The sequence below is a fragment of the Cladophialophora immunda genome, assembly GCF_000835495.1.
Source record: "Cladophialophora immunda strain CBS 83496 unplaced genomic scaffold supercont1.4, whole genome shotgun sequence".
Taxonomy (NCBI): Eukaryota; Fungi; Ascomycota; class Eurotiomycetes; order Chaetothyriales; family Herpotrichiellaceae; genus Cladophialophora; species Cladophialophora immunda.
Genome location: NW_015622544.1, coordinates 3,077,420 through 3,094,442, shown reverse-complemented (window position 1 = coordinate 3,094,442; position 17,023 = coordinate 3,077,420). Strand labels below are relative to the sequence as shown.

The 17,023-nt window shown below is 53.6% G+C and overlaps 4 protein-coding genes across 4 annotated transcripts; 1 reads left to right on the top strand and 3 right to left on the bottom strand.

Moving 5' to 3' along the window:
• Positions 1-31: 31 nt before the first annotated feature.
• On the bottom strand, positions 32-4,612 carry PV07_07437 (uncharacterized protein). Its single transcript, XM_016394524.1, has one exon. The coding sequence runs from the start codon at positions 4,181-4,183 to the stop codon at positions 317-319; it is 3,867 nt and encodes a 1,288-aa protein (XP_016247943.1). The 5' UTR covers positions 4,184-4,612; the 3' UTR covers positions 32-316.
• Positions 4,613-5,429: 817 nt separating this feature from the next.
• PV07_07436 (uncharacterized protein) lies at positions 5,430-7,315 on the top strand. The gene is made up of 2 exons (XM_016394523.1): positions 5,430-6,013; positions 6,066-7,315. The coding sequence occupies exons 1-2, from the start codon at positions 5,971-5,973 to the stop codon at positions 7,139-7,141; spliced, it is 1,119 nt and encodes a 372-aa protein (XP_016247942.1). The 5' UTR covers positions 5,430-5,970; the 3' UTR covers positions 7,142-7,315.
• On the bottom strand, positions 7,178-10,732 carry PV07_07435 (uncharacterized protein). Its single transcript, XM_016394522.1, has 4 exons — positions 10,539-10,732; positions 10,237-10,473; positions 9,343-10,187; positions 7,178-9,288 (listed from the first exon to the last, which is right to left on the bottom strand). Exons 1-4 carry the CDS (start codon positions 10,645-10,647, stop codon positions 7,330-7,332), a joined length of 3,150 nt encoding a protein of 1,049 aa, XP_016247941.1. The 5' UTR covers positions 10,648-10,732; the 3' UTR covers positions 7,178-7,329.
• A 1,110-nt stretch (positions 10,733-11,842) lies between these two features.
• Positions 11,843-12,673, bottom strand: PV07_07434 (uncharacterized protein; the record flags this gene model as incomplete). Its single annotated transcript, XM_016394521.1, has 4 exons — positions 11,843-12,016; positions 12,067-12,405; positions 12,453-12,514; positions 12,571-12,673. The coding sequence occupies 4 exons, from the start codon at positions 12,671-12,673 to the stop codon at positions 11,843-11,845; spliced, it is 678 nt and encodes a 225-aa protein (XP_016247940.1).
• Between the last annotated feature and the right edge of the window lie 4,350 nt (positions 12,674-17,023).

Sequence of the window (17,023 nt, the reverse complement as noted above, 5' to 3'; positions counted from 1 at the left end):
TCACGCGCAGCCACGCCGTCGACGACGGGGCGCATCATCTTCGTTGGTGCTACATCTCCAAAGTCATGGGACTCGATCGTTCAGCCGGAATCATTGGTTGGCGCTCTATACCACGCAACAGACCGTTCTCATCTGGCCTTCGATTTCTTCATCCTATCGGGACAACTAATCCTTGTCGTACACACACCATTAATGAGGTTGCCCAGCTATTTTTCTATAGTACAGGTCACAAAATATCGGACTTGGGAAAAAAAAGGCCGCCCCAGCTATCATGCCTTTCACATGCTCCTATCTCTCATGAAGGACCGATGGCCCATTAGCTCTGATTGATCATGTTTCGAAAATCGTCATTCGTCTTCTTTCCGCTTCCTGTCTCTGCATCCGCACTCGCGCTCTCCTTCTCAATCGATACGTGCAAAGCGCTTGACCTCTGGCCCAGATGTCCCCCCTTCTTCCGAACGCCTGGCTGTGTAGGACGTCTGATTGGACCACTGGCGGGCGTGACAGACGCCGGGGCAGGGCGTCGAGCAAATTGATCGGTCTTGTGCTCCGGCTGTTGCTGCAACATTTCCTTCTCGGTGGTGACTCGGATGTGGCGGCCGGGGGTAATTTCCAGGTTGTCGAGCTCGATCATAGCTCGCCCGGCATCCGGTATGTTGTCAAACTCAATAAAGGCGCCTTGATGATTGGTCTTCAGTATCACTTTGCGCACGGGGCCGATCTTCTCCGCCACGGCCTTGATTCGGCTCTCGTTCACGATGTCAGGTACGTCGCAAATGACAACAGTCCGCTCACGTCGGTCATCTATCGCGTCCTGGTCCAGAATCTTTGGTACACTCACGGTATCGGAAGCAGCGTCCAGTGGCAGAGAGGGAGATTTCGACCGCCCATTGATGCTTTTGGCGGGTCGGCCATCGCGTTCAGATGTGTTGACAGTCAGTTTGCGGCCCTGGAAATCCTCGCCATGCATCGCCAAGGCAGCCTGTGCTTCCTCTGAATTGGCATACGTTAAAAAAGCAATGCCTCGGTTTCGAGAAGCATTTTTTGGATCCTTGGGAAGTCGGAGCTGCTCAATGGTTCCATACTGAGAAAAGAGCTTTTCGACATCCTGAGCAGTGGCCTTGAATTGTAGTTGACCGACAAAGATCGTCCGACCGTCGCTGCTTCGCTCCTTTCTTGCCTGCCGTACGGTCGGGTTGGAGATTTTGGCGACTAATTTCAATCCATCGATGTCTTTATTGTCAAGCTCGGTCGCGGCCTGCGCTTCCGAGGGCCGCTTGAACTCAACGTAGCAGAACCTTCGTTTCTTATTGCGTTGAAGAGAAGGAAAGCGAACGTTGATGATTTCCCCGTACGAACGGAACAGGTTGCGGATATACGATTCATCGGCAGCAGCAAGGTAGTTGGTGACAAACAGCGTCGATCCTGTGTTGAGAATAACAGAGAGCTCAGCACCTTCGAACTCGCGTCCATCACGCGACAGGGCGAAAGAAGCGGCATCGGCATCTTCAAATTCTACAATGACACTGTTCTCCTCGTCTTGTAAAATCTTCACTTGTTTGACGGTTCCGCAACTGCTGAAATACTGCCGGATCTTGGTTTCAGTGACGTTGGGTGGTATGTTTTGCACAAGCACGCTTGCGTGCTCACGATCGCGTTTCAATTCTTCGGTAGCAGGCCGATCCGGCTCAACCGACGGTTCTGCAATCTCTTCATTCCGTTGTCTTTTCTTCGCCTCATCTTCCTCTGACTCCTCGTCTCGCTTGCGCTTCCCAATGTGAACACCGTTAACGACCTCCTGGGTTCGATCAGCAATCTCTTCTTCAGCTTGTTCTTTTTCCGCTGTAGCGTCTGCTGCTTGAAGGACTTCTCGTTGTCGCCTTGCCGTGAGCTCTTTTTGAACCTTCCGTACTAGACTTATGGCGCCTTGGAGCTCATCTGCATCCTCATAGTCCTCGCAATGATTCAGTAATGCTTCCATGAGTGGCTCCGGGTAGTCTAGGTCGGGATGCTGGAGTCCCTGCTTCAGGACTCCCACAGCAAAAGGGGCAGAAGAAAGAGTATCCAGTCGATCGGGCCCTGGTTGTTGCAGGAACGCAATTTGCAGGGACTTCTGCATTTCAAATTCATAATAGCGAAGCCAGAACTTGTAATATTTGCCGTAGTCAGCCACAGCGTCGTTGAATTGTGCCCCCGCATTGTCGAGTCGGCGCTGGGACTTGAGATATTCAACATATTTTCGCTGCAGCCGGAAGGAAGGGTCAAATGCGCTTCCGATTCCCAACTTCGAAGCGAGGCTATGCACTGCCTCGATAGAGGACCGGATCCCCATTTCCGCAACATCAGCATCTTCTTCAACAGCATCAGGACGTTTTGTCCGCCGCAGGAGATACCCACACCAAGCGTCGTGAACAACCAGAGCCTCCTCGATACCGGCAGCGTCGAGGAGTCCGGTGCTGGTGGCCTTGTGCTTGATCTTCTCGGTTTCATCGAACGGCTCTTCTGCGAGTTCCGAGGTCAACATGTATTGCTTCCATAGCGACCCAGACCACGGGCAGTGTTTTGTGGCTCGAGCCAAGACCTCCAGCAAATCCAGCTTCGATTTCTCGATTAAATAATCGATATGCTCTTCCCAGATAGCAGGCACCGAGGGGAAGCGAAGTTCCGCGCGTTCGTAAAGGGCGTCAACCATATCGAAGTAAGGATTGCGAATCTCCTGCGCTCTTTTGGCTCTCCCTTTCCGCTGTGTCTGTGGCTTATTCTCCTCTGCACGCTCCCACTCGATGTATTTTGAGAAAGCTTGATATTCAAGAGCAGTATCCCCGGCATTTTGGGCCTCCAGTAGGGTTGTCTCTAATGCATCTCTGTCATTCCATATCTTCTTGGCATTGGCTGAGTCTCTTAGGTTTGACGCCATGATTTCTTCGTACTGATCTGCTGGTACGTTGGCAGAGACAAAGCTTGAGAATGTCTGAAACGTCTGCTGCCATTCAGCATGTGGTATGCGTAATCGGGTTTCGAACAGTCCAAGAACAGCGGTGGCGTCGCTTGAGGACATTTTTTGGCTGACGTCGCCAAACCGGACGGCCATGTACTTGTTCCAAACTTCATGACTGCGGCTCATGTCATGCTTTGTTCGTTCGACCGCTTCAGTCCATGTGTCCAGGACAATACTCCAGTCGAAGACTTCGCGCCCAATCAAGCGTTCGGTATCGACGTCGCCCTGCGCGTCTCCGGCTGAGTCGAGAGCCCATTTGTGGCAGTGCGAGACCCAGTCACCATAAGTCAACCACAGTTGTGTGCTACCGTACTCCTCCGTCACTGCCCGCCGACACTTATCCACGACCGCCACTCGCTCATCGGCGGTTTGTGCAAGAATGCTCTCATCTTGAAGCCAATCCAACCACTGTTCCTCGCCAACTGCAAAGAGCTTGTCCAAGTTCTCACGAGCTCGCCGAAGGTCGGCGAGGAGGTCATATTTTCGAGGATCTCCGTGAGCGTTGGGGCTGGAGGAAGGATAGATGTGGTCAACAAAGCCTTGATGCAAGATTTTGATGATCTCCCTGTGGGCTTCATACGAAGAAGGCGTTTCCTGCACATGGGCAGCGAGCACAGCTAGTCTTTGTTGCGCTTCGGCGGGAAGAGAAGTCTCGGTGTAGTCTGCTCTTACAACCGCCTGCGGCGTCTCAACCATGTTGATATCTATGGACGCGCGGGGGTTTGAGGTCGCACCGGCTGATGTGAGGTGAGGGAAGAGGCCCGAGGATGATTTTTGGCTGTCGGTTGACTCGCGACTGGTCAGGCTGGGCTTTGATGAAGTAAAGTCTGCCAAGGTGTCCATGGTCGGCGTGGAAGAAGATCGAGGCAAATGAGCAGATGCGGTGCCAGCAGGCACAGGGCTGATGAGCGGCGACGAGTGCGGAGTCTGCTGAGCCGGACTTCTGACATGGGCAGGAATGCTCGATGGTGGTTGAACAGAACGACCGAGTGGTGAACTCACCAGGCCTGTGTTCCCCGACTGCGTTCGCTGAACATGTCTGAATGGCGACTGCGATTGTGATTGCGACTGCGAAAGCGAAGTCGAAGTCGAAGTCGAATGCGTCAGACTCGGAGTGCCCGTTGACGGAGTGAGCGAACTGGCGCGAGCATTGTCGGAGGGAGAAAGAAGTGAATTGATGTCCATGGTCGCACCGAGATTCTCTCTTGATTAACTTTAACTTAATGTGATGAAAGACCCAGCTCCAACTCTTTCCAATCCAACTTGATGATTCCCCGGCCCACTGACGAGGCCATGCTCCTCTTTCGGCGAGGACTCGACAGACCTCAGATAAGGGAATGCAGGAGATGGGCGGAGGGGTAGGAACTGGGACCGAGGCGGTTGAGATTTATGCGTGTTTCTTGTAGACGAGGGAGCGGAAAGGCGTTGGCGAGGGTTGCCGGAGGGGACACGGGCAAGACGGGGTGCAGAAAGGGTAAAAAGTTAGGGAATGACGAAGGTCAGAGAGCTACTGTAGAAAGCAAGAATAGTTTGGGCAAACCTCGTGCGCATGAGCAGGATGAAAACTCCGGGCACACAGAGGACAGGCAGAGACTGCGCTGCACGAGAAGAGGGTTTGCGGGCAGGTCACCAGGTCGAGGCCGGGCTATTTCTCTTGGCTGGGAGCTGATGCCCTGGGGGGGCATCAGCCCTTTAGTGTCGCTCCTAGTGGCTATTAGATGGCCCATGGGTGGCCCTTGGGTGGCCCTGGCGATCGCTCATGCTTACTAAAAACCCAACCATAGGAGCCGGTACCCGACGCCGGGCTTTCTCCGGCGCCCAACGCTTGCTGGTGACGTACTCTGCCAAGCTGAAACGGTCCGGGGCGCATAAGGGTGAGGGGGCTACTGAACCGCTTAACGGTGATGCCTATGGTACCTACTCCGTACTAGGTAGGTAGGTATCACTAGGCGCCAAAGGTCATTCCACACGCCTCCCAAGATGTACACGGAGTCAGGTCACTGAACGCTTTCGGTACGGCCACGTCGTCCACGCTCAAGGCTTCCATCCAATGGTCTTCATGTCTTGGTCATTTTATCGTGTCCGCTCATCCTTGCTTGTGCTTGCGACGTCTGGAGTCTGCGGACTGTTTCACTGAGCAAGTTACGAATCTATATGCTTGATCACTCTCAAACAAATGTAGAATATGGCGCTCCAGACGGCGCAAAAGACCCATGCTTTTCTGTCGCAGGGTGGAAGTGGAACGGGACAGCAGTGTTTCTCTGCTTAAGTCGGGAACGAGTACCAGAATCTATGTCGAGCGTCTTCTTATTGCCTCGCCGCTCAACCTGTCCCCCCAAGAATATACGGTCAGACCACGCCCTCGGCGCGAATACATAACCCAGCCTTGTTTAACTCACAGCCTCGCCGCTTAGCACACACCTCCTGCAAATGACTACTTGTAGCCAGATTGCTGATGCCCACCCAATTCAATTGCTCTTTGGCACCAAGAATCCCTTATACTGCTATAACACAAACAGAGCCCATACTATCCACGGCGACCACAACCAATCGACAGATTCCTATCGGCTATGCAATGGCCTGTTTCATGCTCAGGCCGTTAGTTAGTAGCCTGCTCTTCCTTCTCGGGTGGCGTTGAATGTTGACCGTAGATATTCAGTGATGCTGTAGCATCAGACTAGTATCATAACTACTACGAGACTTCTAGTTTCAAAAATGGCAGGGAATTCAACGATTCTTCGTCGTCCATCAGAGGGTGTGGTGCATCAGTTAGACTCACAAAGTACTCGGTAAGGCTCTTCCCAAAAAGGGGGGCTTGATCGGAACAGGAGTTTCGTTGTTCCGCCGCCAAGAATTTTCCAATCCTCCATCTGGAAAGTCTGCGAGACTGGTCGCCCGGTACCTCGTCGTTCAATCGCAACGAAGGGAGCAGTTGACACTACAGCAGAGCTCCTCTTGAGCTCCAAGCTGTCATGATGAACACTCAACAGATGTCCATGCGACATCTTTGCAGAGGTAAGTCTCCCGTTGTCCTCGATTCCGTACGGACTGACTGACTGCTGTGAAGGTTGCCAATCACGGACAGAACCTTCACCCTTTATCGAGCTGTGCCGTCTAACGACCTCTCTCCATCTCGCACCTAGAAGATCATTGCATTCATCCAATACCCGACGCGCGTCCACAGATGGAGGGACGTCCTCAGCAAAACAAGCTCCGGCCAAAGCATCGGAACCAAATGCGAAACCAATGACAGCGGTAGAAAGAATGAAGGCGGCGGCGCGGAGAGCTCAGGACAAGTTGAACGAGCAACGGAGAGAGTACGAGGCAAACGCCACGCAAGGAGGCCTCGCTCCTTCCAGCGCCTTTGGTGGAGAGTTGAAGCGCAAAGCCTTCCAACCGACCGGCCTCCTCGTCGAAGGTGCCTTTGAGAAGCGCAATCCCACGAACATGGAACAGGCCCTGAACCCGCGTCCCGGAGCCCGCCTGAGATGGCAACGCAAGATGGTGATCCGAGAAATCAAACACCGCGGCCGGTTGACAAAGGAGGTGAAGATCGCCCGCACCGAGCGCAGCCACATGTCCCGGTCCCATTTCTTCAAGACTTCGATGAAAAAGCTGGCCCCGCTCGCCCGCCAGATCGCCGGCAAGCCCATCGACGAGGCGATCCTGCAGATGAGGTTCTCGAACAAAAAGGTGGCTCAGGACGTGCGCCAGCACCTCATCCAAGCCCGGAACGAGGCCATCGTGGTCAAGGGCATGGGTCTAGGCCGCGCGGGATCGGAGAATCAGAACACAGAGCTACTCCAATCAGACCCGAGCGAGACACCACCACTGCCTCACCAGACGCCATTGAAGACGTACAAGAAGGGCGTCGCACCCGATCCGACTGACATGTACGTCGCCCAGGCATGGACGAACCGTGGGCCCTACGGCCAAGAACCGGACTACCGAGCCCGAGGACGGATGTACATCATGAGACCACCGCACACCGGCATCACCGTGCTGCTGAAAGAGGAGAAGACCAGGGCGAGGGAAAAGGCCGAGAAGGAAGCAAGGGCGCTGAAGAAGAGACTGGGCAAGAACATGTGGGTGCATTTGCCCGACCGGCCCGTTACTACGCAGCGACAGCATGTATTGTGGTAGAGACAACATTCTTATACAGCATGAAGTATCGGGGTTCTTTTTTTGTTTTTTAGAAAGGAAAACCTGTAACAAAATCATTCTCCATACCAAAAGAGACTCCATCAGCTAGCTCCTCTCCCAAATCCTCCGAAGCCTTGCCTCTGACAACTTTTGCTCCTCGCACGTACACCCACCTGTCCACCACCGCCTTAGTCAAAGACATCGACAGCATAGCGCTCACCCCGCAGATCTTCCCACCATTTGAGGCCCTTTTCGTGGGACATGGCCTTTCCTTTCTTCTCGGCGATCTCCACGGCGATCTTTGCCGCGACGTCCGCGATGCCCTTGCCCAACGCGGCGCTGCCGCAGATGTACGCCCTGGCCCCCTCGCCGAACAGCTTGCTGAGCGTCTCCCGCTCGCGCCAGAGTCGGTCCTGCGCGTATTTGCATCCCTCCGAGTGCTCGGGCTCGCGGCTGAAAGCATAAAACACCTTGACGGCGCCCTGCTCGGCCCACTCGTCGATCTGCTTGGCGTGCAGGCGGTCCTTGTCATGGTAGCGGCAGCCGATGAACAAGAGGGCCTCGCCGAATGCGTCGCGGTTTCCGCCGACGGCGGCGACGCGGACGGCTCGCTCCTGGACAAATCCCAAGAACGGTGCTAGGCCTGTGCCCGCGCAGACCATGATGATGGGCGTCTTGGTGTCCAGCGGTAGGTGGAAGCTCGCATGCGACTTCTTGATCATCAGCTGCGCTCGGGAGCCCGGCTGCAGGAATCTGAGGTAGTTTGTCGCGACGCCAATGTGGCTCGTGCCCGCGCCGACCACAGAGTACGTGATGCTGACCTTGGTTGGGTCCTGGAGCGGCGAGGACGAGATAGAATACTGGCGGATGCGCATGGGAGTGAGCATGGAGAGGTAGACGGCAAAGGGAAGCTCGATGCCGGGGTATTTCTCCAGAATCTCCAGAACAGACAAAGGCTCGGTAATGCCTGCAACTTCCTTACGAACTGATTCGTCTTTGGTGTACTTGCCGAGAGTTGCAATGTGTTTGCGGCTGGCTGGGTTGCTCAGTTCCACATAGGCGCCCAGCACCGCTGTGACTGCAATGGCTGTCTCTGTTGGAATGGTGGTATGTGCGCCTTTGGCCAGCGTCATGAACGCATCCCAAGGCAATCCGAATCGGCGAAGGACCCTCGAGATGGTCTGGACATTGTTGACTGGTAGCAAAGCAAGATAATCTCCAGCTTCGTAGGTCATGTTGGTTGGTAATTTGAACTCGGTGTGTCGCTTCTCTTGAATAGAGGGATCAGTCAATAGCTCGTTCTCCAGAACCATCGCCTCCTGCACATTATGCCGAAGATGTGAAGCACGGGCGCTGGTGCTGATCTCCATGTCTAGAGCTTCCAGGAACTCGTCAGCTCCAGCATCGGCAGATAGAGCGGGCCAGAGCTTCTCGTCCTGCCAGGCGTCAAAGTCGTCAAACACCTTTCCTTCGGCGACATCGGATTGTCCGCGGCCCACAAGCTGTTTCGCCCCTTTGGCGGCCAACTCGGAGTCGATAAGCTTAGGGATTTTCTGGAACGTGGTGACCCAGTCGCGATGACCACAACCAAAGACGGCATATTGCACATTCTTAACCTTTCCAGCATCCACCGTCTTGACCCACTCCACGAACCCGACGGCGTTGTCGGGAGGATTGCCCTCGTAACTCGCTGTGATGATGATGACGGGCTGGTTACTTGGGAGCTGGTCGACAGCGGCATCCAGAGACTTCACGGTAGCATTGAAGCCCCGGTTCCCTGCGCCGTTGGCAAGACCCTGCGCCAAACCTTCACAAGTGCCTGAGTTGGATCCGTACAGTATCAGCATCGGCTTTCCCGCGTCACCAACTTTCTTGGCCAGAGCACTGCGTTCCTTCTGATGAGCGTCCTCGGTTTCAAGCCCTGCGTACATCTTCCTCTCCAACTTCAAGGGATCGATCCCTTCACGCAAAGTAGCTCGCAGGAACAAGTTGTCTGGCTTGATAGTCAAAGTCTGTCTAATCTGCAGTTGATACGATGGGTCGTCCAATCTGACGTTGAAGTTTTGAAGGATAAGCGCAATGGCCAGAATCGCTTCTTGCCAGGCAAAGGGGCGCCCAATGCATCCACGAGCGCCGTTTCCGAACGGCTGGCAATTAGTTAACATTGGGTTCATCCTTTAGTAATTTGGGTTCATAGTTACCTTCCAAGCATTGGGTGGCAGTTTCGCGAAATTCTCTCCATACATTCTCTCTGGCTTGAACTCGTCGGCATCGGCGCCATAGACAACAGGATCACGGCCGATTTTCGCTAGCATAGCGACGATGGGGGCGCCGGGAGGAATGGTGTATTTTCCAGCAAGGACCACGGGCCCGGCAACGGTGTCCAATGGTTTGACAGTAAACGCAGGGGCAGTGGGGGTAAGTCGGAGGGTCTCTCTCATGACTGCCTCGATATAGGGCATCTTAGCCACGTGCTGGACCGTCACCGGCCCCTTACCAACCACCGAGTCCACCTCCTGCTGAGCTTTGCGCAGTGTATCAGGGTTCTTGCAAAGCTGGTAGAAGGTAAATGAAAGCAGCCCCGAAGTTGTTTCGTGGCCCGCGATGAGGAAGGTAATGATGTTGTTGATGATGCTCTCGTCCGTCATCTTCTCTCCCGTCTTAGGGTCCTTCCCGAAAAGCATGGCATTGAGCAAGTCCTTCTTATCAACCGGGTTGGCTCTGCGGTAGTCCACCATTTCCTTAGCCACGGTTCTCATTGTGTTAATGTCCTGATAGTACTGACGTTCGCTCGACCTGCTGAGAAAGGTTCCAATTCTCGTGCGTTGAGCCCGGCGCCCCGACTCCAGCAAGAAACCCACCATGGCATCGACGAAGGGGTGGAGTTTCTCCGAGTAGAAGGAATTGAAGCGCTTGCCCATGACACACAGCGCGATGGAATCCAAGGTCAGTCGAGTGAAATCGTCGGTGACTGCGATCTTCTGCTCGGGTCCAGCACGCGCCCACTTTGCAACCAACTGGGTCGCAATGTCGTACATCTCGTCATCTGGAAACATCAGCGACTGCATTGATTCGGGTGTCGAGAGAAACCATACACATATCGTGAATCCCAATGGGACCAAACGCTGGCACGAGAGTTCGATGAGCGACCTCCCAGTCATGCTCCCCATGGTATGCGGTGAAAAGACCACTTCCTACTCCGTTCCGCACCTGGTCCAGTGCACCAGACACGGCCTTGCAGAACCGCTTTTCGTCGCAGATCTCATTGAGCAGTTCGACCGAGCTGATGATGTACCTTTCCGAGCCGAACATGGTCAACTTGAAGATAGGCCCTTCAAAGTGTACGTTAGCCTAACGATCAGTCTGCACCAGCGCCAGAGGACATCAAGGCACTCACCATATTTGTCGGCCAGATGACGGAGACTCTGATTCGCATTGTTTGGGTCAATGTCCAAGACGTTGCCCAGAATGGGGATTCCGGGAGGTGAGGGAATTGGTGTCGACATGTTGTCGGTGTCTCAACTGGTGTCGACAGCAGGGAGAGTGTCGCAATGTATCACTATCAAGCAGAATCTATGCGTGGACAGATCGAGAGTGAAGCAAGATCAGGTTGACAAAGGTATTTAAGCACACGACGGATGTCCGGTCGAGTTCAGCTGGGTAGTTGCCGGGTCGTATTTATTGACTTTCTATCTCGGCTTCTTCCGTTGAGGCCTTGTTGATGACCTTTGACGTTTCGCAACAGTTGACATGATGAAGGAGCCCGTCCCACGTCCCACGGGTTGACTAAGGTGCAGCTATTTCCCATCGCGGCAAGAGTGATCTGTAAAGCTGCCATGACATGCCTGCGGGACAACCATCGACGAAGCGACACCAGGGATTCTGCCATCGGATAAATTATCGGTCCGCGCCCAATTGGATGCAGCGCATGCAGCCTCGGTGCTTGGGATAGAATCCATGAGAATCCATGTGGATGCGCACCATCTACACACAGCCACCAGCATGATGATCAGCCAGGACTGTTTAGAACTCTGCACGAGCCTAGTTGGGCATTGACCCCGTCCGGCAATATTGCTTGGTGCAGGCACAGATGCGAGCGAGGGACGAGATGCTGTACGGCATTACTCAACCTTTGACTAAGCCCGCCTCGCAAGGTACCCCGTACATTTGAACCTCCAGATTCTCTACCGAGGGCTTTGTATATATCGGGGCAACAATAGGCGCTTTAGAGAGTGTGGCTACGCCTAGCCTCATCCGGCACCCACCTCTGCTTGAAAGATCACATGCGGTGAGCAAGTGGTCAAAAGCGGCACAAGGCAATGCATGGCCATTCCCAGCACCTCCTTCATCCACATGTTTCGTTTCACATGTCGATAAGTCCCGGATTCCCTGCGGTTGCCGGTGTATGACCGACTCCTCGCAACACCGCCTTGTTTTCACGGCTATTGCCGTCAACCGCTCAAACACCGTTTCTGGGATGACATCAACACATATCATTCTTCACTCTATATTACAGCGGGTAGCTAACAGCCTTCTAGGGATCCGTGTATATTCCCATGGACGCAACACCGAGGTCACAATATCAAACATTTGCAGTCAAAGCGACGTCCCGCTCCAGCCCCGCCAGCGCTGAGGATCCATAGCGATCACAGCTTCAAACATCGCTCATTATCTGGCGTGTGCCGATCATCTTGGTCCCGGTTAGCCGTGATCTGGAATTAATTCGTATCCTCCTTCACTTGGCAGCGTCACTGCCGCCAGCGTAATGGCAACCGCACACAATGCTTCAAAACTCCAGGAAACTGTACACATGGTCCAACTCTTGTCGAGATACCAGCCAGAGAAAAATCGCTCATCATTCTCGTACAAATATGCCTGTTGTGTTGGTCAGTCACATGTCGCGCCATGGAGCGGCCATTTCTCACCATCAACGCCATTCCAATGGCCTGGACAAATGCTGCCAATGCCACCAGTATTGTGAGGACGCCCCACCCTTGTTCTCTTTTCTGCTTCCCACCCACAAGCAGGACTGCAAATGCGGCAAGGGTCATGCCCTCCAGCACCACTGCAAAGGACATTAAAAAGCCCACTGATCTCCACATGCTGCAGAAGTATCGGTCGTCACCGCGGCAGTCTTCATAACGGGGGAATTGCGTGCAATGCCAGCTCGATGCAGTAGTGTGTGAGATATTTGAGGGGGGCAGGTTCGTGTTCGAACATCTTCGATGTAGTCCGTAGCTGTAGCGGATCGAAGTTCCGTGATTCTGTTCACCCGTCAGAAATGACCTTGTACGGAGTCACATACACTCACCGTACTCCCATCGAACGCTATCCAGTCAGGGATGGCGATTGATGCTATTGTCATTCCCGACGCTAGACCAACAGTCAGTTGCCTTGGCCCACGGATCAATGGATTGAGATGCGCATGCCTGCAAGAAAGACGAAGAGAGCTCCCGAGAAGACGATGCTCCTCGTCAGCATGCCAGTGTAATTGGTGCCATGCCCACTGGGCACAAGTGTAAAGTCCGCCATCCTCCCCTATGCCGCCACAAAAATGCAGTGTAGGCCAGCTCTTTCTTGGGAAGTATGGCGGCCCGGATAGATTCGCCGATGGACTTTTGGAGGAGGACTCGGTGACAAGGCGAATAAACTTCAGTCTCGAGATGTCTATCAAGGATTGGTATTGCAAGTGTGAAAGGGGGAGGAGTGAGGTTGTGACGTCGTCGCTGGAGTCGTGATTGGGGCGGAGAGTGATGAGGTCGATTGAGATAGCACTCTCATTGAGGTCGGTGTAGCATTCGATGCGCGGAACTGCAAAAATGAGAGCGAGTCTCAGTCCGCAGACATCAATTCCTGCTCGCTAGACGGCAAAACGATACAGACGAGAACAACAATGACAGACTTCGACGATATCCACGAACTGGATTTGTGTTGCAGGACGAATGAGAGGTTGCAGGCAGCCTCTTTACAAGCCACTGTGCCACTCCACTCGATCGATCGATTCTGAGGGGGAAGTCCATCTCCGCCAAGACGAGGTGATTCGACGCCAGCTCCCCCCGCTTCGGGATGGCCACCCCCCCAATAGAGAAGGGTGAGGCCTTATAGTTAGCCTTTCATATGCACGCTCATAGATACTAGTCAAACGAGAGAGGGAGCTCAAAAGCGGCGCTACTAGTGCCGCGCTTAGGAGGCTGCCATCTTAACCAGAAATACCTTCGACCGTCTCGACCTCGACCACTTATTCGCTATACCGAGTCGAGTCACCCTACTATAAAGGGGACAGCAGATGAGCATAGCCCGTGAGCACGTCGTCCGCCTTCTCCAAGTTGTTCCGGTCTTGATCTGCAAGATAGGTGGTACTCAGTGCCTCCCTCTGGCGAATCCTCGAGATCTTCTGGTTCTCAAGGCCGGTGGTTGTTGCGCTGCAGTGCCGGCGGCTCAAATTCGTCTCTTGTGAGTCTTTTTAGAGACCTTTGTCCAGGGTCTGTCTTTGTGACACCTCCTGAAAACGCGGTGCACTCTCTTTGTGAACGCCTTCCGCGAATGGTGTTGTGGTTTGAGCGCACTCCGAGCTCCTTCATGAGCCCAACGGTTGCGAAGGTCGCCAGAATGACCTGGAATCCACTGAAGATGTATTCTGACACCCAAATCGCCAAGCGCTTCAATCATCTCGTTCGCACACTTCATTGGTGACCGGTTACCTGGCCATCTGCCAGATCGCCAGCAGGTATCTATGGAGTTCAACACCTGTTGACTATCTGTGAACACGCTCACCAGCTTCGGCATTGGCCAGGGAATAGTAGCTGCTCGACTCTTTATCTCCTCGGCCTTCCCTGGCATTTTGATCCTGGCTTTCGTAACGACGGTGCCGGAGATGCGTTCGCATTGGTCGACGGCCATCTCCAAGGCTTGCGCTACGGCAATCATTTCGGCGTGTCCTATTTGGTTGATACCGCGTGCCACAAAACAGCTTTCCCACCACTTGATAGCAAAGTCTTGATCACTGGGGTGGCTGTTGTCGAGACGACGATGGACGACGCAGAAGCCGCATCCCTCAAGTTTTACCGGCTTAGGCCCCCGCAGGCAGGCGTCCGTCCAAAATGACCACTCGGAAAGCGGTTCTTGTGGCTGAAGAAGAGCTGCTTTCTGGGAGTTGAGAAGGGCGTCTTCTCGGGGTAAGATTGTCACCAGGGGGCCCTTCGATATTGGCAGCTGTTCTTCCGAGATGGAGTCAATTTTGTTAAGACGCTGATCTTTGATATTGTTAGACGTAGTGTCATCCATGTTTCGTGCAGCTGGTTCTTGCGTCTGATCTTCCCTCGATGAGTTCTCCGAGGCCGTGAGCTCTTGAGACAGATTGGGTTGGTCTTCAAGCGAAAGAGTTGAAGATAGTAGGGCCATGTTTGAGAATTGCGACATGGCCAAGTTGGATGACTGTCAGGTTTGGCGGGCAATTGAATATTATGTTGCGAGGAATCACGGTAGTGTAACCACAATTCTGGGGATGTGATGGAGGTTTAGTAACCGTTGTTCGATAATTGATGCAGCACACGAACCTAGATATAGAGGGTTGCCTGCCATACAAGGTCCTCCGGAAAATAGAACGGATGGGCACTTAGCGGGGACCTTCGCCGAGTCCGTCCCGATGTTTTAGCATTTTGGCTCGGTATTCCGTACTTTCGTTGGACAGGCGAAATACCAGCAGGAGTAGTGGAGTCTGCGTTTGAATGTAGTGACTGGTCGGCTGATAGCCTGTGAGCGCAGGTCGAGTGGGAAGATGTGCGAAGAGTAAAGAAGAAAAGTCGAGGGAGAAGAGGGAGAGCGACCTATTTAATGGGTGGGAGAATGGGTGAGAGGATGGAAGAGGGAAGGAGCAAAGAAACCAATCTTTCAGTAGGAGCACGAGGGGAGAAGCGAGAAAGAAGTAGTCCACCAGGTAGGAACACGACGGAAGGAGCAAGACATAGACAGCACTATACACACAGCACTATACACGCAGCACCACACGATCTAGAAGACGAGGTCGCCATTGCATCAGAGGAAGCATTTCATTCAACGGCAGCCTCAACGAAAGTATCCTAGCTATGCTGCACCAGCCGTCAAATACTCTCGGAAGTCCTCCCGCAAAACATTCGTTCCCTGTTAAGCATCAGTACGGTCGTCATGCCTACCGGAATGCTCAGCTCACTCACCTGTGCCATCTGCCGAGCCAATTCCTCATCCTCTTCCATCTTCTTGCAAAGATTCCAGAATTCCTGTCTCTCTGACTCGGCTTCGTCGAGACAGACCCGTCGGAAATTGGCTCGAGACATAGGGTCAATGATTTCAGCCCACTTCTTGCGCCGGACTTCGCTATACTTGTCCAGAATGCTATCGTCCGCCTTTCCCTCTTTCAACGCCACGAGAGCATCAAACAAGCTCCCTACGTCGGCGATTCCACCGGTCAGGCCCAGACCGCCGCTAAGACCAGAATGTCAGCCTGAATCTCCTACCAAATCGGAAGACTTACAATGGGTTGCACAAATGAGCCGCATCGGCGGCAAGCAAAAACCGACCCACCCTGAAAGAATCCGCGCATCGTTGGTGTAGCTTGTACGGACTGGCACTGACGAGCTTATAGTCTCCGGGTTTTGGATTGCCAGGCAAGATTTTCTCGTAACGTTCGGGCTGTCTTGCCAGATATTCCTCGTTCGACAGGCCCCAGACGTCACCATACGTTACTCTCCACAGCCCATCCTGAGTGATCCGCGCTGCCATATACCAGTCATTTTCATCGATGATGAAATTCGAGTCCCAGTATCCGAACTTGTGGAAGTCGTAATATACCTAAGGCCCGTCAGTCTTTTGTTTTTTGTCCAGTCGACGAACTTACATTGGTGGCAATGATCTGTTTCTGCAAGGTCTCCCCGGGATAATTCAGGTCACCGAAAAGCGACCGCCTGATCTGGCTGTTTGCCCCATCACATCCGACGATATAGTCGGCGCCAAACGTCTTCTTTCCCTCTGGAGTCTCGACGTGGACCCTCGCCTCGTTCTCGTCTTGGTCAATCGAGACGACGTTGTGGTTCCATAGAATCTCGTTGCCTTGTTGGGCCAGAAAATGCCGGAGAAGGAGGACATCGAGTTGATCCAGAGGCAGGCAAACCATGGGAAATTCTATGTCGAACCGACTTCGAATGCCCGCGATGAAGGTGCCGTCGGGGTGGCGCCAGCAGACTGCGTCAGGATGGATTCCTTGTGCCTTGACGTCGTCGAGAACTCCAGCGCGATTCAGTTCGTAAACTGCTGAGGGGGCATAGTGAGCAGCTCGGGGATTCTTGTCCAGTTCACCATTTGCCTCGAGGATTTGAACCTTGACTCCTTGCTTGGCGAGGAGGATACCCAGCAGCAGCCCCGATGGGCCGGCACCAACGATGATGATCTAGATATGCTCGTCAGTCGATGAAGCCAGGGCCTACCAATGGGGGGATGAGCCTACCTACCTTGTTGACAGGAGTTTGATTCCCCATTTTACCACTTCTTGTAAGCCACTGCTACCGTCTGTGCGCTTATTTGTTGTGATGTCTACTCTGTTAGAAGGGACCTGAGAATATATCTTATATCCCGGATCCCTACCTGTATTGCTCGGATGCTTGGAACAAGTGGCACCACCGAGGCTGGTACACACAGCCCCACTGAATACTCTCGCCTTGAGAAAGATGGACGAAGCAAGGTTACGGCGGACGATGGGTCCAGACCTGGTTGAGACGAGCCCTCGAGGTCAGGTGTCTGGATCAAGGGCGACGATACTCCAATTGTACGTGGATTCTCAGGAGATGTTTTACGTCCGGCAATACAAGTATGGCCCTGACCATGGCCTTCCACTCTGCTCGTCTCGATACA